Source organism: Macrosteles quadrilineatus, unplaced genomic scaffold (genome assembly GCF_028750875.1).
Source record: "Macrosteles quadrilineatus isolate MER2022 unplaced genomic scaffold, UCM_ALF_1.0 Scaffold_159__1_contigs__length_248278, whole genome shotgun sequence".
NCBI lineage: Eukaryota > Metazoa > Arthropoda > Insecta > Hemiptera > Cicadellidae > Macrosteles > Macrosteles quadrilineatus.
In genome coordinates, this window is record NW_026542752.1 from 90863 (window position 1) to 116245 (window position 25383).

At 38.1% G+C, this 25383-nt stretch overlaps 1 protein-coding gene across 1 annotated transcript; it reads right to left on the minus strand.

Moving 5' to 3' along the window:
• Positions 1-519: 519 nt before the first annotated feature.
• LOC128982191 (uncharacterized) lies at positions 520-5784 on the minus strand. Its single transcript, XM_054401255.1, has one exon. The coding sequence runs from the start codon at positions 5782-5784 to the stop codon at positions 520-522; it is 5265 nt and encodes a 1754-aa protein (XP_054257230.1).
• Positions 5785-25383: the final 19599 nt, after the last annotated feature.

The window sequence follows — 25383 nt, forward strand, 5'->3', positions numbered from 1 at the left end:
GATTAACACTTCTTGAGAAAATAAAATATAACACTGTGTGCACACAAACTTCTGGTGAATGTTCCTCACGGTTAAATAAAACTTCTGTAGAAACAATAGAGTCAATAATTGATGATTTAATATGGGATACTGAGACCCATGGTAAAATAATTAGAGGGATTCAGAGACCCTCAATGTTTGATTCACATGAAGACTGCATAGTAACTGCGTGAGTTGGAGAAGTGTACAGGAAAAACCACTGTTCAGTCTATATCATGTCGGCTGGAACTGATAAGCAGGATACGCAGCACATTCCTCTGCATTGTCTGCCTATCTCTCTCTCTCTCTCTGTCTGGCTTAACTTAATACAATTTTATTTTATGAACTCACTTAAAATATTATTCTGAATTGGACCAAAAAGTGCAGTTATTTATTTACACAACAAGTATTATTTTATTTAAAATAAATTTAAGTTTAGACCTAATTTGAGAATGCTCAAACATACCGCCCACCGAAATTTCAAAGGAAATTTCTAGCATCTTACTTAAAAGGGTCAGAATTGATTGAAAGAAGAGGTACCAATTTCACAGCTGGACGTTGGAATTCAGAGTCACTGGTCTTGACAGTCATCACTCGAACAATTCCATCACTGCCTGGGTGAGTCTTGATGATTCTTCCAAGAGGCCACTGCAAGACAGGTACATTTTGATCCTTAAGAAGAACCAAGTCTCCGATTTTAGGGTTTGTAGAAGATCTTGTCCATTTTCCTCTCGCTTGCAGGATGTTCAAGTATTCCACTCGCCACCTCTTCCAAAAATGTTGAACCATCTTGTGGACTAGTTGCCATCTTGTAAGGACGTTTTCTCGAAGATCAAGAAGAGAAGGTTCGGGAGGAGCAACAAGAGGGCATCCAACAAGAAAGTGTCCTGGAGAAAGAAAATTAGTTTCTTCTGGACTAGCTGACAAAGGACAAAGTGGTCTTGAATTCAGAACTGCTTCTACTTGGGTGAGCAAGGTTGACCACTCTTCATAAGTCAAAGCAGTTTCTCCAGCTATCTTCCTCAAATGTGTCTTGGCTGATTTCACTGCGGACTCCCACAGTCCACCAAAGTGTGGGGAATAGGGAGGATTGAAATTCCATTTTACATCCAGTTTAGTAGTTTGCTGTAGAATTTCTTCTTGTGTAGTCTGATTGGAGTACCATAATCCCAACTCTCGAAGACGATTAGCTGCTCCTCTGAAGTTGGTTCCACAGTCGGAATACACTTGTTCAGGAAGACCTCTTCTAGAAATAAACCGTCTGAAAGCAGCCATAAAGGCATCTGTTGAGAGTGCCGTTACCAGCTCTAGATGCAAAGCTTTAGTAGCCATGCAGACAAAAACACAGATGTAAGTCTTGGCAGTGGTTGCTTTTCTTCTTAACGACTCTCTCATAGTCAAAGGTCCAGCAAAGTCAACACCAACATGTAAAAATGCTCGGCTTACATTCACTCGTGGCGAAGGAAGATCAGCCATCATCGGGGAAAAGGTTTCAGCCTTTAGCTTGAAGCACCTTAGACATTTGAAGGTTCGCTGACGGACAATATTTCTCAGTGATGGTATCCAAAATCGTAATTGAATCAGAGCTTGAAGCAAGTTGGGTCCTGGGTGTAGGTATATTTTATGGTAATAATCTACCAACAATAAGGTGAAATGACACTTTGGCAGAAGGATTGGGTGTCTTTGATCTTCTGGGATAGCTGCATTATTTAGCCTGCCGCCCACCCTGAGTATCCCCAGTTTGTCAAAGAAAGGGGTAAGTTTATGAAACTTATGGAGGACAGCAGTTGCACATCTTCTGTCGCCATCAATAGAGAAAAAGTGTGATTGAATTTTCTTGATGCAGGTTAGTAAGGACTCTTGAATTTCCTTAGGCTGAAGGGGTCCTTTAAGACGACTAGTACTGTGTAGTTTAGCATGACAATTGTAGATAAATCTTCTGATCCAAGATATTACACGTAAAAGTTTGTAGTATGAAGAATAGTTTTCCATCATCTTGATAAGCTCTGGCTCAGTACTATTTGAGACAAGCACTTGTGGTTCAGCTTTCACTTCAGGTAGGGGCTGCTGCTGGAACTGTACTGTAGACTCTGACCATTTATCTTCAGGCATATTCATCCACTTAGGGCCATGCCACCATAGATCACAGTTAGTTAGTTTATCTGGTAAAAGGCCTCTAGAACCATGGTCACTTGGATTTTCCTCTGATTTAATATGTCTCCACGATGAAACAGGAGTATGTTCCAAGATATGTGCAACCCTGTTTGCTACAAAAACTTTAAGCTTGTAAGTTGGTGTATTCAGCCATCCTAAGACAATTGAAGAATCAGTGAAGAAAATAGGCTTCTGAAACTGATTACTGGCGAATTGGCTGAGGGTTTCCATAACAGAGTGGAACATTGTTGCAAGCAGGTAGGCTCCACACAACTCTAAGCGTGGGATAGACAGTGTCTTGATAGGGGCTAACTTAGTTTTGGCTGTTAGAAGGTTTGTAGTTATTTTGTCACTAATAATTCTCAGATACAGTGCAGCACAATATCCTTTTTCGGAAGCATCAGCAAATCCTACTATTTGCAATTTGTATGGTTTGTCAGATGTTACAAATCTTGGAATACTAAGATGTTGCAGGTTCTCTAGCTGAGTAGTCAAGTCATTCCATAGAGTCTTCAAGTTAGTTGGGATTTCAGAATCCCAGTCCAGCTTCAGTTTCCAAAGGCTTTGTATTATGCACTTTGCAATCATTATCACAGGAGAAACGAATCCTAGAGGATCAAAAATCTTTGCCACAGCTGATAGGATGGCCCTTTTAGTAAACACAGGGGTAAATTGTTCAATCTGGTATGCAAACGTGTCACTTGAAGGGTTCCATTGAAGTCCTTGGATCTTGACATTTGAATCTTCACTAGATGAGAGGTTGATCTGTTTGATATGTTTTGAAGGATTGATTGCATTTAAAATTTCCTGAGAGTTACTGGCCCATTTACTTAGACCAAAATGACCTTTGTGTAAAAGATTGATTACTTCATCCTTGAGTTTCAAGGCTTCATCAACAGTAGAAGCACCAGTGACAAGATCGTCGACATACATGTCTTGAAGAATAGCCTTTGCTGCATGTGGATAGTCAGTCCCTTCATCGGTTGCTAGCTGTTTCATGACTCTCAAGGCTAAAAAAGGTGCAGAGGTAGTACCATACGTTACTGTATTCAGTTCATATTTCTGAATAGCTTCAGAAGGATCAAATCTCCAGAAAATGTGTTGATATACCCTATCAGAGGGATCAACTAAAATCTGCCTGTACATTTTTATTATATCAGCCACAAAAACTACTGGATACATCCTAAATCTTGTCAAGATACTTTTGATGTCTTGCTGTAATTTTGGGCCTATCATAAGATGGTTGTTTAGAGACGTGTTAGAGTCAGTAAGGGAAGAAGCATCAAATACTACTCTGAGCTTAATCTGTGAGCGATCTTCTTTAGTAACAGAATGGTGCGGGATCACATATTTTGAAGTAGATGATGTGGGGCTCATGTGTTCCAGTTCAAGGTATTCTTTCATGAAATTGCAGTATTCAGACTTAAGTAGAGAATTCTTTGTCAGTTTTGTTTCTAGACTGTATAGTCTTTTCAGAGAATTTCTTTCAGAGTCACCAAGATGCTTTGGCTCACTTTTAAACGGTAGGCGAACAACGTACTGGCCGCTCTCAAGTCTGTAGTGAGTCTCTGTAAAATGCTTTTCACAAGCTAAATCTTCTGGGTTTTCTTTGACTGGGATAGAAGCAGGTTCCTCGAGTTCCCAAAATCGTTGCAGCTGATTATGAATATCATCTTTATCATAAGCAAGGGTGAAGAAAGAAGCATTCATATTAGTGGATGATTGACAGTCAAGAACTCTCCCAATAGCAATGTAGCCAAAGACTGATGCAAACAGCTTGGGTTGGTTTTCATGAAGAGTAATAGAAGATCCAAGCCAAACATCTGGAAACAAGTCAGAGCCCAATAAAAACTCAATAGGTCCAGGTTCCCAAAACTTAGGGTCTGCTAAATCAAATTTGGTATATTCCGACCATAAGTTAGAAGGCATAGTGAAGTTGGGTAGGTATGAAGTAATATTGTTGATCACAACAGCTTCTGTTTTGAGGGTAGGGGTTTCCTGATTTTTTGGCTTCAGATGACAAAGTGCCTTGCCTTTTGCACCATCAAATATGGTCTGGCCAATAGCCGATATCTTCTTTGGATATGGAGTTGTCGATAAACCAAGTTTGGTGAGGCATTTGTGAGTTATGAAGGAATGTTGACTTCCTGAGTCTATCACTAGACGTATGGGTTGAAATCTTCCTGAAGCATCTTTTATCTCAGCAACAACAGTACCCAGCAATATGTTGCTATGTTGAGGAAGAGTTGCAGTCAAAGACGAAGTTGGTGCACTAGTAGCATTATCTTTCGGTTCTTCATCAGTTGAGGTTGGAATATGTAGTAACGAGTGGTGTCTCTTCTTGCAAAATTTACAAGTCCACTTTGAGTTACACTTCCCTATAGTGTGGTTGACATACAAGCAATTTTTACATCCATGCCAATTTTTTAACATCTTGTGTCGCTCATCAACTGTTGCATTCATAAAATCTTTACATCTCCCGAGTGTATGACTACCACTGTTGCATAGAAAGCATGTGAAACCTTTATTGTTATCTTTCGATTGCATGTTATTTCCTGGTGAGTTAGCCAAGAGTGTAGCTCGCATACCACGGCTAGAAGATCTAGTATTATATCCTTTAATAGCGCCACTAGGCTTCGCAGAGTTATTGTCAAGTGAGGATTGATGAGAATTTCCAAGGGCGAGCTGTAATGCTAGGCATCGTTCCCGTAGAAACTTCGTAAGATCATCAAAAACAGGAAAATCTTTATCTTTGTGTTGAAGTTCAAACTGTTCTCTGGTCGCAGGATCTAATAATCGAACAGCAATATGAAACAATACAAAATCTGCTTCATTTGGAATTTTTAGCAGTTTAAATGCTGCAATATTGTCTGAAACTTGTGATACAAAGTTCTGTAGAGAATCAATGGTAGGTTTGCCTTGCTGTGGCTTAAACTGGATGAGCTGATTTAAATAGTTAGAGGCTAGCATACGTTTATTATTAAACGTGTCATTCAATGCCTTCCATGCCAAGTCATAATTGTCTTCTATTAATGGCAAGTTACTTATAACTGCAGAAGCTGTGCCTACAAGTGAGGAAACCAGGTAATGAAATTTCTCCATTTTAGTCAACAAAGCATCATTATGAATAATTGATAAGAAAGCATCACGGAATTTAGGCCAGTTTGTAATTTGTCCGTTGAAGTGGGGCAGATTGATCCGAGGTAAAATTTTATTTGATCTGTTTTCAGATGATACAACTGATTCATTAGGATTAATGCTTTGGCGTGAGGGAGGTGATGTTGTCTGAACAAGAGCCATAAGTGCTTCATAGCTTGTGTGTGCCTCGTAGTAATAACGTTTGGCCTTGGTTTGCATAGTCAGATCTGCTTCGACAGGAAATTCTGAGACTTTTCCTTCATCTTCATGTAGATCAATAAGTTCATCCCAGTACGTTTCAAATTTGGAAAAATATTTCTCTAACACCTTAAACATACCCTTGAATAAGTTCACTTGAGCAGGATCTTTGAGAGCTGCCCTACCCTTCTCATTAATAGTTTGGACTTCCTTAGCACTATCTGATAATTTTCTCTTCAAGGCAGAAACCTTACGCTTAAAATCTTCTGCATTCATTTTCCCCCTCAGAAATTGAATACCAAGAGAAAATTTAAATAATCAAAGGCACAAGAATGTTTGAGCAATCTTTACAAAAGTATGAACATGACAAGTACTATATACTTCAAGATAGTAAAAAAATCAACAAAGAATACCACTAATTCAGAATGAAAGTAGATCAAAAAATTCACATCATGATTTGCAAAATTATTCAATAATGCTTGTAGCCTATATAATATTACAGTAGCACATAAAACAAGATTGTAGAATATAAATCAGCAATATTTATTTGTGTTAAGAAACTATTTGGCATAAGAAAATATTTTCAGATTAAATTCTCAAAACAACCCTAATAACTCTTAAAAATTATCAATAAATCACAAATCCAATACTGGAGAAATGTATGAGCGTTTTACGATTAAATATCTAATTTAATCTAAGACAAAATGAATACCAAATATTTTATATGATAACTACCTTTAAACAAACAAATTCTCAACTTTAATCTACAATAACCTTCAAATACAATTAACCTTACTTTGACAATTTCAAAAAATGACCTTCAATATGTTTCTCAAAAGTATATTTTAATTTACATTTTTTTTATTATTTATTAACAAATGACTAAGTGAATCCGGCTCGAAGGACCAATATGTTTGAACAAAGGGGAATTAAAAATTAAATTCCTGACTTTGCTACCAAACTGAATAATTGCTGGTTCAAAAGATATTTGTTAATATAGTAGAAAGCAAGTTTATTGATCTGTCTAAGCAGTGAGTTACTACTGGAAAAATAATAAATTCATTTGAGTTCAGAAAATATTATAATAATACAAAATTAAATTAACCCTTTACAATAAAAATATTAAAATCAAAACTATTCTCTTGCTGAGATATTTAAGTCCAAATTGAAATAGACAGAGAGGAATGATGTGTAGAGATGTACTCACGACCTCGAAGAGAAGAAATTATCGAATGTTCGTTAATACCAAGTAATGGAGATTAACACTTCTTGAGAAAATAAAATATAACACTGTGTGCACACAAACTTCTGGTGAATGTTCCTCACGGTTAAATAAAACTTCTGTAGAAACAATAGAGTCAATAATTGATGATTTAATATGGGATACTGAGACCCATGGTAAAATAATTAGAGGGATTCAGAGACCCTCAATGTTTGATTCACATGAAGACTGCATAGTAACTGCGTGAGTTGGAGAAGTGTACAGGAAAAACCACTGTTCAGTCTATATCATGTCGGCTGGAACTGATAAGCAGGATACGCAGCACATTCCTCTGCATTGTCTGCCTATCTCTCTCTCTCTCTCTGTCTGGCTTAACTTAATACAATTTTATTTTATGAACTCACTTAAAATATTATTCTGAATTGGACCAAAAAGTGCAGTTATTTATTTACACACAAAACATTTAAATATCTATTATTTAAATGACAAAACAAGTATTATTTTATTTAAAATAAATTTAAGTTTAGACCTAATTTGAGAATGCTCAAACAGTTGTACAAGTGTACACAAGTTTGTACAAGTGTGTACAAGTTTGTACAAGGTTGTACAAATGTGTACAAGGGTGTACAAAAGTGTACAAGGGTGCACAAGTTTGTACAAGGGTGTACAAGTGTGTACAAGCTTGTACAAGTGTGTACAAGCTTGTACAAGTGTGTACAAGGGTGTACAGGTTTGTACAAGGTTGTACAAGTGTGTACAAGGGTGTACAAGTATGTACAAGAATGTACAATTTTGTACAAGTGTGTACAAGTTTGTAAAAGGTTGTACAAGTGTGTACAAGGGTGTACAAGTGTGTACAAGGTTGTACAAGTGTGTACAAGCTTGAACAAGTGTGTACAAGGTTGTACAAGTGTGTACAAGGTTGTACAAGTGTGTACAAGGTTGCACAAGTGTGTACAAGAGTGTACAATCGTGTACAAGCTTGTACAAGTGTGTACAAGGGTGTACAGGTTTGTACAAGGTTGTACAAGTGTGTACAAGGTTGTACAAGTGTGTACAAGGGTGTACAAGATTGTACAAGTGTGTACAAGTTTGCACAAGTGTGTACAAGTTTGTACAAGTTTGTACAAATGTATACAAGGGTGTACAAAAGTGTACAAGGGTGCACAAGTTTGGACAAGGGTGTACAAGTGTGTACAAGGGTGTACAAGTGTGTACAAGCTTGTACAAGTGTGTACAAGGTTGTACAGGTTTGTACAATTTTTACAAGTGTTTACAAGGGTGTACAAGTATGTACAAGAATGTACAAGTTTGTACAAGTGTGTACAAGTTTGTAAAAGGTTGTACATGTGTGTACAAGGGTGTACAAGTGTGTACAAGGGTGCACAAGTGTGTACAAGGGTGTACAATCGTGTACAAGCTTGTACAAGTGTGTACAAGGGTGTACAGGTTTGTACAAGGTTGTACAAGTGTGTACAAGGGTGTACAAATGTATACAAGGATGTAAAAGTTTGTACAAGTGTGTACAAGTTTGTACAAGGTTGTACAAGTAAGTACAAGTTTGTACAAGAATGTACAAGTGTGTACAAGGTTTTACAATTGTGTAAAAGGTTGTACAAGTGTGTACAAGGTTGTACAAGTGTGTACAAGCTTGTACAAGTGTGTACAAGGTTGTACAAGTGTGTACAAGGTTGTACAAGTGTGTACAAGCTTGTACAAGTGTGTACAAGGTTGTACAAGTGTGTACAAGGTTGTTCAAGTGTGTACATGTTTGTACAAGTGTGTTTAAGTTTGTACAAGGTTGTACAAATGTGTACAAGGGTGTACAAAAGTGTTCAAGGGTGCACAAGTGTGTACAAGGGTGTACAATCGTGTACAAGCTTGTACAAGTGTGTACAAGGGTGTACAGGTTTGTACAAGGTTGTACAAGTGTGTACAAGGGTGTACAAATGTATACAAGGATGTAAAAGTTTGTACAAGGGTGTACAAGTGTGTACAAGCTTGTACAAGTGTGTACAAGCTTGTACAAGTGTGTACAAGCTTGTACAAGTGTGTACAAGCTTGTACAAGTGTGTACAAGGGTGTACAGGTTTGTACAAGGTTGTACAAGTGTGTACAAGGGTGTACAAGTATGTACAAGAATGTAAAATTTTGTACAAGTGTGTACAAGGGTGTACAAGTGTGTACAAGGTTGTACAAGTGTGTACAAGGTTTTACAATTGTGTACAAGGTTGTACAAGTGTGTACAAGGTTGTACAAGTGTGTACGAGGTTGTACAAGTGTGTACGAGGTTGTACAAGTGTGTACAAGGTTGTACAAGTGTGTACAAGGTTGTACAAGTGTACACAAGTTTGTACAAGTGTGTACAAGTTTGTACAAGTGTGTACAAGTTTGTACAAGGTTGTACAAATGTGTACAAGGGTGTACAAAAGTGTACAAGGGTGCACAAGTTTGTACAAGGGTGTACAAGTGTGTACAAGCTTGTACAAGTGTGTACAAGCTTGTACAAGTGTGTACAAGCTTGTACAAGTGTGTACAAGGGTGTACAGGTTTGTACAAGGTTGTACAAGTGTGTACAAGGGTGTACAAGTATGTACAAGAATGTACAATTTTGTACAAGTGTGTACAAGTTTGTAAAAGGTTGTACAAGTGTGTACAAGGGTGTACAAGTGTGTACAAGGTTGTACAAGTGTGTACAAGCTTGAACAAGTGTGTACAAGGTTGTACAAGTGTGTACAAGGTTGTACAAGTGTGTACAAGGTTGCACAAGTGTGTACAAGAGTGTACAATCGTGTACAAGCTTGTACAAGTGTGTACAAGGGTGTACAGGTTTGTACAAGGTTGTACAAGTGTGTACAAGGTTGTACAAGTGTGTACAAGGGTGTACAAGTTTGTACAAGTGTGTACAAGTTTGTACAAGTGTGTACAAGTTTGTACAAGTTTGTACAAATGTATACAAAGGTGTACAAAAGTATACAAGGGTGCACAAGTGTGTACAAGCTTGTACAAGTGTGTACAAGGGTGTACAGGTTTGTACAATTTTGTACAAGTGTTTACAAGGGTGTACAAGTATGTACAAGAATGTACAAGTTTGTACAAGTGTGTACAAGTTTGTAAAAGGTTGTACATGTGTGTACAAGGGTGTACAAGTGTGTACAAGGGTGCACAAGTGTGTACAAGGGTGTACAATCGTGTACAAGCTTGTACAAGTGTGTACAAGGGTGTACAGGTTTGTACAAGGTTGTACAAGTGTGTACAAGGGTGTACAAATGTATACAAGGATGTAAAAGTTTGTACAAGTGTGTACAAGTTTGTACAAGGTTGTACAAGTAAGTACAAGTTTGTACAAGAATGTACAAGTGTGTACAAGGTTTTACAATTGTGTAAAAGGTTGTACAAGTGTGTACAAGGTTGTGCGAGTGTGTACAAGCTTGTACAAGTGTGTACAAGGTTGTACAAGTGTGTACAAGGTTGTACAAGTGTGTACAAGGTTGTACAAGTGTGTACAAGCTTGTACAAGTGTGTACAAGGTTGTACAAGTGTGTACAAGGTTGTTCAAGTGTGTACATGTTTGTACAAGTGTGTTTAAGTTTGTACAAGGTTGTACAAATGTGTACAAGGGTGTACAAAAGTGTTCAAGGGTGCACAAGTTTGTACAAGGGTGTACAAGTGTGTACAAGCTTGTACAAGTGTGTACAAGCTTGTACAAGTGTGTACAAGCTTGTACAAGTGTGTACAAGGGTGTACAGGTTTGTACAAGGTTGTACAAGTGTGTACAAGGGTGTACAAGTATGTACAAGAATGTAAAATTTTGTACAAGTGTGTACAAGGGTGTACAAGTGTGTACAAGGTTGTAAAAGTGTGTACAAGGTTTTACAATTGTGTACAAGGTTGTACAAGTGTGTACAAGGTTGTACAAGTGTGTACAAGGGTGTACAAGTATGTACAAGAATGTAAAATTTTGTACAAGTGTGTACAAGGGTGTACAAGTGTGTACAAGGTTATAAAAGTGTGTACAAGGTTTTACAATTGTGTACAAGGTTGTACAAGTGTGTACAAGGTTGCACAAGTGTGTACAAGAGTGTACAATCGTGTACAAGCTTGTACAAGTGTGTACAAGGGTGTACAGGTTTGTACAAGGTTGTACAAGTGTGTACAAGGTTGTACAAGTGTGTACAAGGGTGTACAAGTTTGTACAAGTGTGTACAAGCTTGTACAAGTGTGTACAAGTTTGTACAAGTTTTTACAAATGTATACAAGGGTGTACAAAAGTGTACAAGGGTGCACAAGTTTGTACAAGGGTGTACAAGTGTGTACAAGGGTGTACAAGTGTGTACAAGCTTGTACAAGTGTGTACAAGGTTGTACAGGTTTGTACAATTTTGTACAAGTGTTTACAAGAGTGTACAAGTATGTACAAGAATGTACAAGTTTGTACAAGTGTGTACAAGTTTGTAAAAGGTTGTACATGTGTGTACAAGGGTGTACAAGTGTGTACAAGGGTGCACAAGTGTGTACAAGGGTGTACAATCGTGTACAAGCTTGTACAAGTGTGTACAAGGGTGTACAGGTTTGTACAAGGTTGTACAAGTGTGTACAAGGGTGTACAAATGTATACAAGGATGTAAAAGTTTGTACAAGTGTGTACAAGTTTGTACAAGGTTGTACAAGTAAGTACAAGTTTGTACAAGAATGTACAAGTGTGTACAAGGTTTTACAATTGTGTAAAAGGTTGTACAAGTGTGTACAAGGTTGTACAAGTGTGTACAAGCTTGTACAAGTGTGTACAAGGTTGTACAAGTGTGTACAAGGTTGTACAAGTGTGTACAAGCTTGTACAAGTGTGTACAAGGTTGTACAAGTGTGTACAAGGTTGTTCAAGTGTGTACATGTTTGTACAAGTGTGTTTAAGTTTGTACAAGGTTGTACAAATGTGTACAAGGGTGTACAAAAGTGTTCAAGGGTGCACAAGTGTGTACAAGGGTGTACAATCGTGTACAAGCTTGTACAAGTGTGTACAAGGGTGTACAGGTTTGTACAAGGTTGTACAAGTGTGTACAAGGGTGTACAAATGTATACAAGGATGTAAAAGTTTGTACAAGGGTGTACAAGTGTGTACAAGCTTGTACAAGTGTGTACAAGCTTGTACAAGTGTGTACAAGCTTGTACAAGTGTGTACAAGGGTGTACAGGTTTGTACAAGGCTGACAAGTGTGTACAAGGGTGTACAAGTATGTACAAGAATGTAAAATTTTGTACAAGTGTGTACAAGGGTGTACAAGTGTGTACAAGGTTGTACAAGTGTGTACAAGGTTTTACAATTGTGTACAAGGTTGTACAAGTGTGTACAAGGTTGTACAAGTGTGTACGAGGTTGTACAAGTGTGTACAAGGTTGTACAAGTGTGTACAAGGTTGTACAAGTGTGTACAAGGTTGTACAAGTGTACACAAGTTTGTACAAGTGTGTACAAGTTTGTACAAGTGTGTACAAGTTTGTACAAGGTTGTACAAATGTGTACAAGGGTGTACAAAAGTGTACAAGGGTGCACAAGTTTGTACAAGGGTGTACAAGTGTGTACAAGCTTGTACAAGTGTGTACAAGCTTGTACAAGTGTGTACAAGCTTGTACAAGTGTGTACAAGCTTGTACAAGTGTGTACAAGGGTGTACAGGTTTGTACAAGGTTGTACAAGTGTGTAAAAGGGTGTACAAGTATGTACAAGAATGTACAATTTTGTACAAGTGTGTACAAGTTTGTAAAAGGTTGTACAAGTGTGTACAAGGGTGTACAAGTGTGTACAAGGTTGTACAAGTGTGTACAAGCTTGAACAAGTGTGTACAAGGTTGTACAAGTGTGTACAAGGTTGTACAAGTGTGTACAAGGTTGCACAAGTGTGTACAAGAGTGTACAATCGTGTACAAGCTTGTACAAGTGTGTACAAGGGTGTACAGGTTTGTACAAGGTTGTACAAGTGTGTACAAGGTTGTACAAGTGTGTACAAGGGTGTACAAGTTTGTACAAGTGTATACAAGTTTGTACAAGTGTGTACAAGTTTGTACAAGTTTGTACAAATGTATACAAAGGTGTACAAAAGTGTACAAGGGTGCACAAGTGTGTACAAGCTTGTACAAGTGTGTACAAGGGTGTACAGGTTTGTACAATTTTGTACAAGTGTTTACAAGGGTGTACAAGTATGTACAAGAATGTACAAGTTTGTACAAGTGTGTACAAGTTTGTAAAAGGTTGTACATGTGTGTACAAGGGTGTACAAGTGTGTACAAGGGTGCACAAGTGTGTACAAGGGTGTACAATCGTGTACAAGCTTGTACAAGTGTGTACAAGGGTGTACAGGTTTGTACAAGGTTGTACAAGTGTGTACAAGGGTGTACAAATGTATACAAGGATGTAAAAGTTTGTACAAGTGTGTACAAGTTTGTACAAGGTTGTACAAGTAAGTACAAGTTTGTACAAGAATGTACAAGTGTGTACAAGGTTTTACAATTGTGTAAAAGGTTGTACAAGTGTGTACAAGGTTGTGCAAGTGTGTACAAGCTTGTACAAGTGTGTACAAGGTTGTACAAGTGTGTACAAGGTTGTACAAGTGTGTACAAGCTTGTACAAGTGTGTACAAGGTTGTACAAGTGTGTACAAGGTTGTTCAAGTGTGTACATGTTTGTACAAGTGTGTTTAAGTTTGTACAAGGTTGTACAAATGTGTACAAGGGTGTACAAAAGTGTTCAAGGGTGCACAAGTTTGTACAAGGGTGTACAAGTGTGTACAAGCTTGTACAAGTGTGTACAAGCTTGTACAAGTGTGTACAAGCTTGTACAAGTGTGTACAAGGGTGTACAGGTTTGTACAAGGTTGTACAAGTGTGTACAAGGGTGTACAAGTATGTACAAGAATGTAAAATTTTGTACAAGTGTGTACAAGGGTGTACAAGTGTGTACAAGGTTGTAAAAGTTTGTACAAGGTTTTACAATTGTGTACAAGGTTGTACAAGTGTGTACAAGGTTGTACAAGTGTGTACGAGGTTGTACAAGTGTGTACAAGGTTGTACAAGTGTGTACAAGGTTGTACAAGTGTACACAAGTTTGTACAAGTGTGTACAAGTTTGTACAAGTGTGTACAAGTTTGTACAAGGTTGTACAAATGTGTACAAGGGTGTACAAAAGTGTACAAGGGTGCACAAGTTTGTACAAGGGTGTACAAGTGTGTACAAGCTTGTACAAGTGTGTACAAGCTTGTACAAGTGTGTACAAGGGTGTACAGGTTTGTACAAGGTTGTACAAGTGTGTACAAGGGTGTACAAGTATGTACAAGAATGTACAATTTTGTACAAGTGTGTACAAGTTTGTAAAAGGTTGTACAAGTGTGTACAAGGGTGTACACGTGTGTACAAGGTTGTACAAGTGTGTACAAGCTTGAACAAGTGTGTACAAGGTTGTACAAGTGTGTACAAGGTTGTACAAGTGTGTACAAGGTTGTACAAGTGTGTACAAGGTTGCACAAGTGTGTACAAGAGTGTACAATCGTGTACAAGCTTGTACAAGTGTGTACAAGGGTGTACAGGTTTGTACAAGGTTGTACAAGTGTGTACAAGGTTGTACAAGTGTGTACAAGGGTGTACAAGTTTGTACAAGTGTGTACAAGTTTGTACAAGTGTGTACAAGTTTGTACAAGTTTGTACAAATGTATACAAGGGTGTACAAAAGTGTACAAGGGTGCACAAGTTTGTACAAGGGTGTACAAGTGTGTACAAGCTTGTACAAGTGTGTACAAGCTTGTACAAGTGTGAACAAGGGTGTACAGGTTTGTACAATTTTGTACAAGTGTTTACAAGGGTGTACAAGTATGTACAAGAATGTACAAGTTTGTACAAGTGTGTACAAGTTTGTAAAAGGTTGTACATGTGTGTACAAGGGTGTACAAGTGTGTACAAGGGTGCACAAGTGTGTACAAGGGTGTACAATCGTGTACAAGCTTGTACAAGTGTGTACAAGGGTGTACAGGTTTGTACAAGGTTGTACAAGTGTGTACAAGTGTGTACAAATGTATACAAGGATGTAAAAGTTTGTACAAGTGTGTACAAGTTTGTACAAGGTTGTACAAGTAAGTACAAGTTTGTACAAGAATGTACAAGTGTGTACAAGGTTTTACAATTGTGTAAAAGGTTGTACAAGTGTGTACAAGGTTGTACAAGTGTGTACAAGGTTGTACAAGTGTGTACAAGCTTGTACAAGTGTGTACAAGGTTGTACAAGTGTGTACAAGCTTGTACAAGTGTGTACAAGGTTGTACAAGTGTGTACAAGGTTGTACAAGTGTGTACAAGCTTGTACAAGTGTGTACAAGCTTGTACAAGTGTGTACAAGGGTGTACAGGTTTGTACAAGGTTATACAAGTGTGTACAAGGGTGTACAAGAATGTAAAATTTTGTACAAGTGTGTACAAGGGTGTACAAGTGTGTACAAGGTTGTACAAGTGTGTACAAGGTTTTACAATTGTGTACAAGGTTGTACAAGTGTGTACAAGGTTGTACAAGTGTGTACGAGGTTGTACAAGTGTGTACAAGGTTGTACAAGTGTGTACAAGGTTGTACAAGTGTGTACAAGGTTGTACAAGTGTACACAAGTTTGTACAAGTGTGTACAAGTTTGTACAAGTGTGTACAAGTTTGTACAAGGTTGTACAAATGTGTACAAGGGTGTACAAAAGTGTACAAGGGTGCACAAGTTTGTACAAGGGTGTACAAGTGTGTACAAGCTTGTACAAGTGTGTACAAGCTTGTACAAGTGTGTACAAGCTTGTACAAGTGTGTACAAGGGTGTACAGGTTTGTACAAGGTTGTAAAAGTGTGTACAAGGGTGTACAAGTATGTACAAGAATGTACAATTTTGTACAAGTGTGTACAAGTTTGTAAAAGGTTGTACAAGTGTGTACAAGGGTGTACAAGTGTGTACAAGGTTGTACAAGTGTGTACAAGCTTGAACAAGTGTGTACAAGGTTGTACAAGTGTGTACAAGGTTGTACAAGTGTGTACAAGGTTGCACAAGTGTGTACAAGAGTGTACAATCGTGTACAAGCTTGTACAAGTGTGTACATAGGTGTACAGGTTTGTACAAGGTTGTACAAGTGTGTACAAGGTTGTACAAGTGTGTACAAGGGTGTACAAGTTTGTACAAGTGTGTACAAGTTTGTACAAGTGTGTACAAGTTTGTACAAGTTTGTACAAATGTATACAAGGGTGTACAAAAGTGTACAAGGGTGCACAAGTTTGTACAAGGGTGTACAAGTGTGTACAAGCTTGTACAAGTGTGTACAAGCTTGTACAAGTGTGTACAAGGGTGTACAGGTTTGTACAATTTTGTACAAGTGTTTACAAGGGTGTACAAGTATGTACAAGAATGTACAAGTTTGTACAAGTGTGTACAAGTTTGTAAAAGGTTGTACATGTGTGTACAAGGGTGTACAAGTGTGTACAAGGGTGCACAAGTGTGTACAAGGGTGTACAATCGTGTACAAGCTTGTACAAGTGTGTACAAGGGTGTACAGGTTTGTACAAGGTTGTACAAGTGTGTACAAGGGTGTACAAATGTATACAAGGATGTAAAAGTTTGTACAAGTGTGTACAAGTTTGTACAAGGTTGTACAAGTTTGTACAAGGTTGTACAAGTGTGTACAAGGTTGTACAAGTGTGTACAAGGGTGTACAAGTTTGTACAAGTGTGTACAAGTTTGTACAAGAATGTACAAGTGTGTACAAGGTTTTACAATTGTGTAAAAGGTTGTACAAGTGTGTACAAGGTTGTACAAGTGTGTACAAGCTTGTACAAGTGTGTACAAGGTTGTACAAGTGTGTACAAGGTTGTACAAGTGTGTACAAGCTTGTACAAGTGTGTACAAGGTTGTACAAGTGTGTACAAGGTTGTTCAAGTGTGTACATGTTTGTACAAGTGTGTTTAAGTTTGTACAAGGTTGAACAAATGTGTACAAGGGTGTACAAAAGTGTTCAAGGGTGCACAAGTTTGTACAAGGGTGTACAAGTGTGTACAAGCTTGTACAAGTGTGTACAAGCTTGTACAAGTGTGTACAAGCTTGTACAAGTGTGTACAAGGGTGTACAGGTTTGTACAAGGTTGTACAAGTGTGTACAAGGGTGTACAAGTATGTACAAGAATGTAAAATTGTGTACAAGTGTGTACAAGGGTGTACAAGTGTGTACAAGGTTGTAAAAGTGTGTACAAGGTTTTACAATTGTGTACAAGGTTGTACAAGTGTGTACAAGGTTGTACAAGTGTGTACGAGGTTGTACAAGTGTGTACAAGGTTGTACAAGTGTGTACAAGGTTGTACAAGTGTGTACAAGGTTGTACAAGTGTACACAAGTTTGTACAAGTGTGTACAAGTTTGTACAAGTGTGTACAAGTTTGTACAAGGTTGTACAAATGTGTACAAGGGTGTACAAAAGTGTACAAGGGTGCACAAGTTTGTACAAGGGTGTACAAGTGTGTACAAGCTTGTACAAGTGTGTACAAGCTTGTACAAGTGTGTACAAGCTTGTACAAGTGTGTACAAGGGTGTACAGGTTTGTACAAGGTTGTACAAGTGTGTACAAGGGTGTACAAGTATGTACAAGAATGTACAATTTTGTACAAGTGTGTACAAGTTTGTAAAAGGTTGTACAAGTGTGTACAAGGGTGTACAAGTGTGTACAAGGTTGTACAAGTGTGTACAAGCTTGAACAAGTGTGTACAAGGTTGTACAAGTGTGTACAAGGTTGTACAAGTGTGTACAAGGTTGCACAAGTGTGTAAAAGAGTGTACAATCGTGTACAAGCTTGTACAAGTGTGTACAAGGGTGTACAGGTTTGTACAAGGTTGTACAAGTGTGTACAAGGTTGTACAAGTGTGTACAGGGGTGTACAAGTTTGTACAAGTGTGTACAAGTTTGTACAAGTGTGTACAAGTTTGTACAAGTTTGTACAAATGTATACAAGGGTGTACAAAAGTGTACAAGGGTGCACAAGTTTGTACAAGGGTGTACAAGTGTGTACAAGCTTGTACAAGTGTGTACAAGCTTGTACAAGTGTGTACAAGGGTGTACAGGTTTGTACAATTTTGTACAAGTGTTTACAAGGGTGTACAAGTATGTACAAGAATGTACAAGTTTGTACAAGTGTGTACAAGTTTGTAAAAGGTTGTACATGTGTGTACAAGGGTGTATAAGTGTGTACAAGAATGTACAAGTTTGTACAAGTGTGTACAAGTTTGTAAAAGGTTGTACATGTGTGTACAAGGGTGTACAAGTGTGTACAAGGGTGCACAAGTGTGTACAAGGGTGTACAATCGTGTACAAGCTTGTACAAGTGTGTACAAGGGTGTACAGGTTTGTACAAGGTTGTACAAGTGTGTACAAGGGTGTACAAATGTATACAAGGATGTAAAAGTTTGTACAAGTGTGTACAAGTTTGTACAAGTTTGTACAAGTAAGTACAAGTTTGTACAAGAATGTACAAGTGTGTACAAGGTTTTACAATTGTGTAAAAGGTTGTACAAGTGTGTACAAGGTTGTACAAGTGTGTACAAGCTTGTACAAGTGTGTACAAGGTTGTACAAGTGTGTACAAGGTTGTACAAGTGTGTACAAGGTTGTACAAGTGTGTACAAGCTTGTACAAGTGTGTACAAGGTTGTACAAGTGTGTACAAGGTTGTTCAAGTGTGTACATGTTTGTACAAGTGTGTTTAAGTTTGTACAAGGTTGTACAAATGTGTACAAGGGTGTACAAAAGTGTTCAAGGGTGCACAAGTGTGTACAAGGGTGTACAATCGTGTACAAGCTTGTACAAGTGTGTACAAGGGTGTACAGGTTTGTACAAGGTTGTACAAGTGTGTACAAGGGTGTACAAATGTATACAAGGATGTAAAAGTTTGTACAAGGGTGTACAAGTGTGTACAAGCTTGTACAAGTGTGTACAAGCTTGTACAAGTGTGTACAAGCTTGTACAAGTGTGTACAAGGGTGTACAGGTTTGTACAAGGTTGTACAAGTGTGTACAAGGGTGTACAAGTATGTACAAGAATGTAAAATTTTGTACAAGTGTGTACAAGGGTGTACAAGTGTGTACAAGGTTGTACAAGTGTGTACAAGGTTTTACAATTGTGTACAAGGTTGTAAAAGTTTGTACAAGGTTTTACAATTGTGTACAAGGTTGTACAAGTGTGTACAAGGTTGTACAAGTGTGTACGAGGTTGTACAAGTGTGTACAAGGTTGTACAAGTGTGTACAAGGTTGTACAAGTGTACACAAGTTTGTACAAGTGTGTACAAGTTTGTACAAGTGTGTACAAGTTTGTACAAGGTTGTACAAATGTGTACAAGGGTGTACAAAAGTGTACAAGGGTGCACAAGTTTGTACAAGGGTGTACAAGTGTGTACAAGCTTGTACAAGTGTGTACAAGCTTGTACAAGTGTGTACAAGGGTGTACAGGTTTGTACAAGGTTGTACAAGTGTGTACAAGGGTGTACAAGTATGTACAAGAATGTACAATTTTGTACAAGTGTGTACAAGTTTGTAAAAGGTTGTACAAGTGTGTACAAGGGTGTACACGTGTGTACAAGGTTGTACAAGTGTGTACAAGCTTGAACAAGTGTGTACAAGGTTGTACAAGTGTGTACAAGGTTGTACAAGTGTGTACAAGGTTGTACAAGTGTGTACAAGGTTGCACAAGTGTGTACAAGAGTGTACAATCGTGTACAAGCTTGTACAAGTGTGTACAAGGGTGTACAGGTTTGTACAAGGTTGTACAAGTGTGTACAAGGTTGTACAAGTGTGTACAAGGGTGTACAAGTTTGTACAAGTGTGTACAAGTTTGTACAAGTGTGTACAAGTTTGTACAAGTTTGTACAAATGTATACAAGGGTGTACAAAAGTGTACAAGGGTGCACAAGTTTGTACAAGGGTGTACAAGTGTGTACAAGCTTGTACAAGTGTGTACAAGCTTGTACAAGTGTGAACAAGGGTGTACAGGTTTGTACAATTTTGTACAAGTGTTTACAAGGGTGTACAAGTATGTACAAGAATGTACAAGTTTGTACAAGTGTGTACAAGTTTGTAAAAGGTTGTACATGTGTGTACAAGGGTGTACAAGTGTGTACAAGGGTGCACAAGTGTGTACAAGGGTGTACAATCGTGTACAAGCTTGTACAAGTGTGTACAAGGGTGTACAGGTTTGTACAAGGTTGTACAAGTGTGTACAAGTGTGTACAAATGTATACAAGGATGTAAAAGTTTGTACAAGTGTGTACAAGTTTGTACAAGGTTGTACAAGTAAGTACAAGTTTGTACAAGAATGTACAAGTGTGTACAAGGTTTTACAATTGTGTAAAAGGTTGTACAAGTGTGTACAAGGTTGTACAAGTGTGTACAAGGTTGTACAAGTGTGTACAAGCTTGTACAAGTGTGTACAAGGTTGTACAAGTGTGTACAAGCTTGTACAAGTGTGTACAAGGTTGTACAAGTGTGTACAAGGTTGTACAAGTGTGTACAAGCTTGTACAAGTGTGTACAAGCTTGTACAAGTGTGTACAAGGGTGTACAGGTTTGTACAAGGTTATACAAGTGTGTACAAGGGTGTACAAGAATGTAAAATTTTGTACAAGTGTGTACAAGGGTGTACAAGTGTGTACAAGGTTGTACAAGTGTGTACAAGGTTTTACAATTGTGTACAAGGTTGTACAAGTGTGTACAAGGTTGTACAAGTGTGTACGAGGTTGTACAAGTGTGTACAAGGTTGTACAAGTGTGTACAAGGTTGTACAAGTGTGTACAAGGTTGTACAAGTGTACACAAGTTTGTACAAGTGTGTACAAGTTTGTACAAGTGTGTACAAGTTTGTACAAGGTTGTACAAATGTGTACAAGGGTGTACAAAAGTGTACAAGGGTGCACAAGTTTGTACAAGGGTGTACAAGTGTGTACAAGCTTGTACAAGTGTGTACAAGCTTGTACAAGTGTGTACAAGCTTGTACAAGTGTGTACAAGGGTGTACAGGTTTGTACAAGGTTGTAAAAGTGTGTACAAGGGTGTACAAGTATGTACAAGAATGTACAATTTTGTACAAGTGTGTACAAGTTTGTAAAAGGTTGTACAAGTGTGTACAAGGGTGTACAAGTGTGTACAAGGTTGTAAAAGTGTGTACAAGCTTGAACAAGTGTGTACAAGGTTGTACAAGTGTGTACAAGGTTGTACAAGTGTGTACAAGGTTGCACAAGTGTGTACAAGAGTGTACAATCGTGTACAAGCTTGTACAAGTGTGTACATAGGTGTACAGGTTTGTACAAGGTTGTACAAGTGTGTACAAGGTTGTACAAGTGTGTACAAGGGTGTACAAGTTTGTACAAGTGTGTACAAGTTTGTACAAGTGTGTACAAGTTTGTACAAGTTTGTACAAATGTATACAAGGGTGTACAAAAGTGTACAAGGGTGCACAAGTTTGTACAAGGGTGTACAAGTGTGTACAAGCTTGTACAAGTGTGTACAAGCTTGTACAAGTGTGTACAAGGGTGTACAGGTTTGTACAATTTTGTACAAGTGTTTACAAGGGTGTACAAGTATGTACAAGAATGTACAAGTTTGTACAAGTGTGTACAAGTTTGTAAAAGGTTGTACATGTGTGTACAAGGGTGTACAAGTGTGTACAAGGGTGCACAAGTGTGTACAAGGGTGTACAATCGTGTACAAGCTTGTACAAGTGTGTACAAGGGTGTACAGGTTTGTACAAGGTTGTACAAGTGTGTACAAGGGTGTACAAATGTATACAAGGATGTAAAAGTTTGTACAAGTGTGTACAAGTTTGTACAAGGTTGTACAAGTTTGTACAAGGTTGTACAAGTGTGTACAAGGTTGTACAAGTGTGTACAAGGGTGTACAAGTTTGTACAAGTGTGTACAAGTTTGTACAAGAATGTACAAGTGTGTACAAGGTTTTACAATTGTGTAAAAGGTTGTACAAGTGTGTACAAGGTTGTACAAGTGTGTACAAGCTTGTACAAGTGTGTACAAGGTTGTACAAGTGTGTACAAGGTTGTACAAGTGTGTACAAGCTTGTACAAGTGTGTACAAGGTTGTACAAGTGTGTACAAGGTTGTTCAAGTGTGTACATGTTTGTACAAGTGTGTTTAAGTTTGTACAAGGTTGAACAAATGTGTACAAGGGTGTACAAAAGTGTTCAAGGGTGCACAAGTTTGTACAAGGGTGTACAAGTGTGTACAAGCTTGTACAAGTGTGTACAAGCTTGTACAAGTGTGTACAAGCTTGTACAAGTGTGTACAAGGGTGTACAGGTTTGTACAAGGTTGTACAAGTGTGTACAAGGGTGTACAAGTATGTACAAGAATGTAAAATTGTGTACAAGTGTGTACAAGGGTGTACAAGTGTGTACAAGGTTGTAAAAGTGTGTACAAGGTTTTACAATTGTGTACAAGGTTGTACAAGTGTGTACAAGGTTGTACAAGTGTGTACAAGGTTTTACAATTGTGTACAAGGTTGTACAAGTGTGTACAAGGGTGTACAGGTTTGTACAAGGTTGTACAAGTGTGTACAAGGGTGTACAAGTATGTACAAGAATGTACAATTTTGTACAAGTGTGTACAAGTTTGTAAAAGGTTGTACAAGTGTGTACAAGGGTGTACAAGTGTGTACAAGGTTGTACAAGTGTGTACAAGCTTGAACAAGTGTGTACAAGGTTGTACAAGTGTGTACAAGGTTGTACAAGTGTGTACAAGGTTGCACAAGTGTGTAAAAGAGTGTACAATCGTGTACAAGCTTGTACAAGTGTGTACAAGGGTGTACAGGTTTGTACAAGGTTGTACAAGTGTGTACAAGGTTGTACAAGTGTGTACAGGGGTGTACAAGTTTGTACAAGTGTGTACAAGTTTGTACAAGTGTGTACAAGTTTGTACAAGTTTGTACAAATGTATACAAGGGTGTACAAAAGTGTACAAGGGTGCACAAGTTTGTACAAGGGTGTACAAGTGTGTACAAGCTTGTACAAGTGTGTACAAGCTTGTACAAGTGTGTACAAGGGTGTACAGGTTTGTACAATTTTGTACAAGTGTTTACAAGGGTGTACAAGTATGTACAAGAATGTACAAGTTTGTACAAGTGTGTACAAGTTTGTAAAAGGTTGTACATGTGTGTACAAGGGTGTATAAGTGTGTACAAGAATGTACAAGTTTGTACAAGTGTGTACAAGTTTGTAAAAGGTTGTACATGTGTGTACAAGGGTGTACAAGTGTGTACAAGGGTGCACAAGTGTGTACAAGGGTGTACAATCGTGTACAAGCTTGTACAAGTGTGTACAAGGGTGTACAGGTTTGTACAAGGTTGTACAAGTGTGTACAAGGGTGTACAAATGTATACAAGGATGTAAAAGTTTGTACAAGTGTGTACAAGTTTGTACAAGTTTGTACAAGTAAGTACAAGTTTGTACAAGAATGTACAAGTGTGTACAAGGTTTTACAATTGTGTAAAAGGTTGTACAAGTGTGTACAAGGTTGTACAAGTGTGTACAAGCTTGTACAAGTGTGTACAAGGTTGTACAAGTGTGTACAAGGTTGTACAAGTGTGTACAAGGTTGTACAAGTGTGTACAAGCTTGTACAAGTGTGTACAAGGTTGTACAAGTGTGTACAAGGTTGTTCAAGTGTGTACATGTTTGTACAAGTGTGTTTAAGTTTGTACAAGGTTGTACAAATGTGTACAAGGGTGTACAAAAGTGTTCAAGGGTGCACAAGTGTGTACAAGTGTGTACAATCGTGTACAAGCTTGTACAAGTGTGTACAAGGGTGTACAGGTTTGTACAAGGTTGTACAAGTGTGTACAAGGGTGTACAAATGTATACAAGGATGTAAAAGTTTGTACAAGGGTGTACAAGTGTGTACAAGCTTGTACAAGTGTGTACAAGCTTGTACAAGTGTGTACAAGCTTGTACAAGTGTGTACAAGGGTGTACAGGTTTGTACAAGGTTGTACAAGTGTGTACAAGGGTGTACAAGTATGTACAAGAATGTAAAATTTTGTACAAGTGTGTACAAGGGTGTACAAGTGTGTACAAGGTTGTACAAGTGTGTACAAGGTTTTACAATTGTGTACAAGGTTGTAAAAGTTTGTACAAGGTTTTACAATTGTGTACAAGGTTGTACAAGTGTGTACAAGGTTGTACAAGTGTGTACGAGGTTGTACAAGTGTGTACAAGGTTGTACAAGTGTGTACAAGGTTGTACAAGTGTACACAAGTTTGTACAAGTGTGTACAAGTTTGTACAAGTGTGTACAAGTTTGTACAAGGTTGTACAAATGTGTACAAGGGTGTACAAAAGTGTACAAGGGTGCACAAGTTTGTACAAGGGTGTACAAGTGTGTACAAGCTTGTACAAGTGTGTACAAGCTTGTACAAGTGTGTACAAGGGTGTACAGGTTTGTACAAGGTTGTACAAGTGTGTACAAGGGTGTACAAGTATGTACAAGAATGTACAATTTTGTACAAGTGTGTACAAGTTTGTAAAAGGTTGTACAAGTGTGTACAAGGGTGTACACGTGTGTACAAGGTTGTACAAGTGTGTACAAGCTTGAACAAGTGTGTACAAGGTTGTACAAGTGTGTACAAGGTTGTACAAGTGTGTACAAGGTTGTACAAGTGTGTACAAGGTTGCACAAGTGTGTACAAGAGTGTACAATCGTGTACAAGCTTGTACAAGTGTGTACAAGGGTGTACAGGTTTGTACAAGGTTGTACAAGTGTGTACAAGGTTGTACAAGTGTGTACAAGGGTGTACAAGTTTGTACAAGTGTGTACAAGTTTGTACAAGTGTGTACAAGTTTGTACAAGTTTGTACAAATGTATACAAGGGTGTACAAAAGTGTACAAGGGTGCACAAGTTTGTACAAGGGTGTACAAGTGTGTACAAGCTTGTACAAGTGTGTACAAGCTTGTACAAGTGTGAACAAGGGTGTACAGGTTTGTACAATTTTGTACAAGTGTTTACAAGGGTGTACAAGTATGTACAAGAATGTACAAGTTTGTACAAGTGTGTACAAGTTTGTAAAAGGTTGTACATGTGTGTACAAGGGTGTACAAGTGTGTACAAGGGTGCACAAGTGTGTACAAGGGTGTACAATCGTGTACAAGCTTGTACAAGTGTGTACAAGGGTGTACAGGTTTGTACAAGGTTGTACAAGTGTGTACAAGTGTGTACAAATGTATACAAGGATGTAAAAGTTTGTACAAGTGTGTACAAGTTTGTACAAGGTTGTACAAGTAAGTACAAGTTTGTACAAGAATGTACAAGTGTGTACAAGGTTTTACAATTGTGTAAAAGGTTGTACAAGTGTGTACAAGGTTGTACAAGTGTGTACAAGGTTGTACAAGTGTGTACAAGCTTGTACAAGTGTGTACAAGGTTGTACAAGTGTGTACAAGCTTGTACAAGTGTGTACAAGGTTGTACAAGTGTGTACAAGGTTGTACAAGTGTGTACAAGCTTGTACAAGTGTGTACAAGCTTGTACAAGTGTGTACAAGGGTGTACAGGTTTGTACAAGGTTATACAAGTGTGTACAAGGGTGTACAAGAATGTAAAATTTTGTACAAGTGTGTACAAGGGTGTACAAGTGTG

Coding starts and splice junctions, on each gene's coding strand:
- LOC128982191 (XM_054401255.1), bottom strand. CDS start 5,784: ATGAATGCAGAAGATTTTAAGCGTAAGGTTTCTGCCTTGAAGAGAAAA.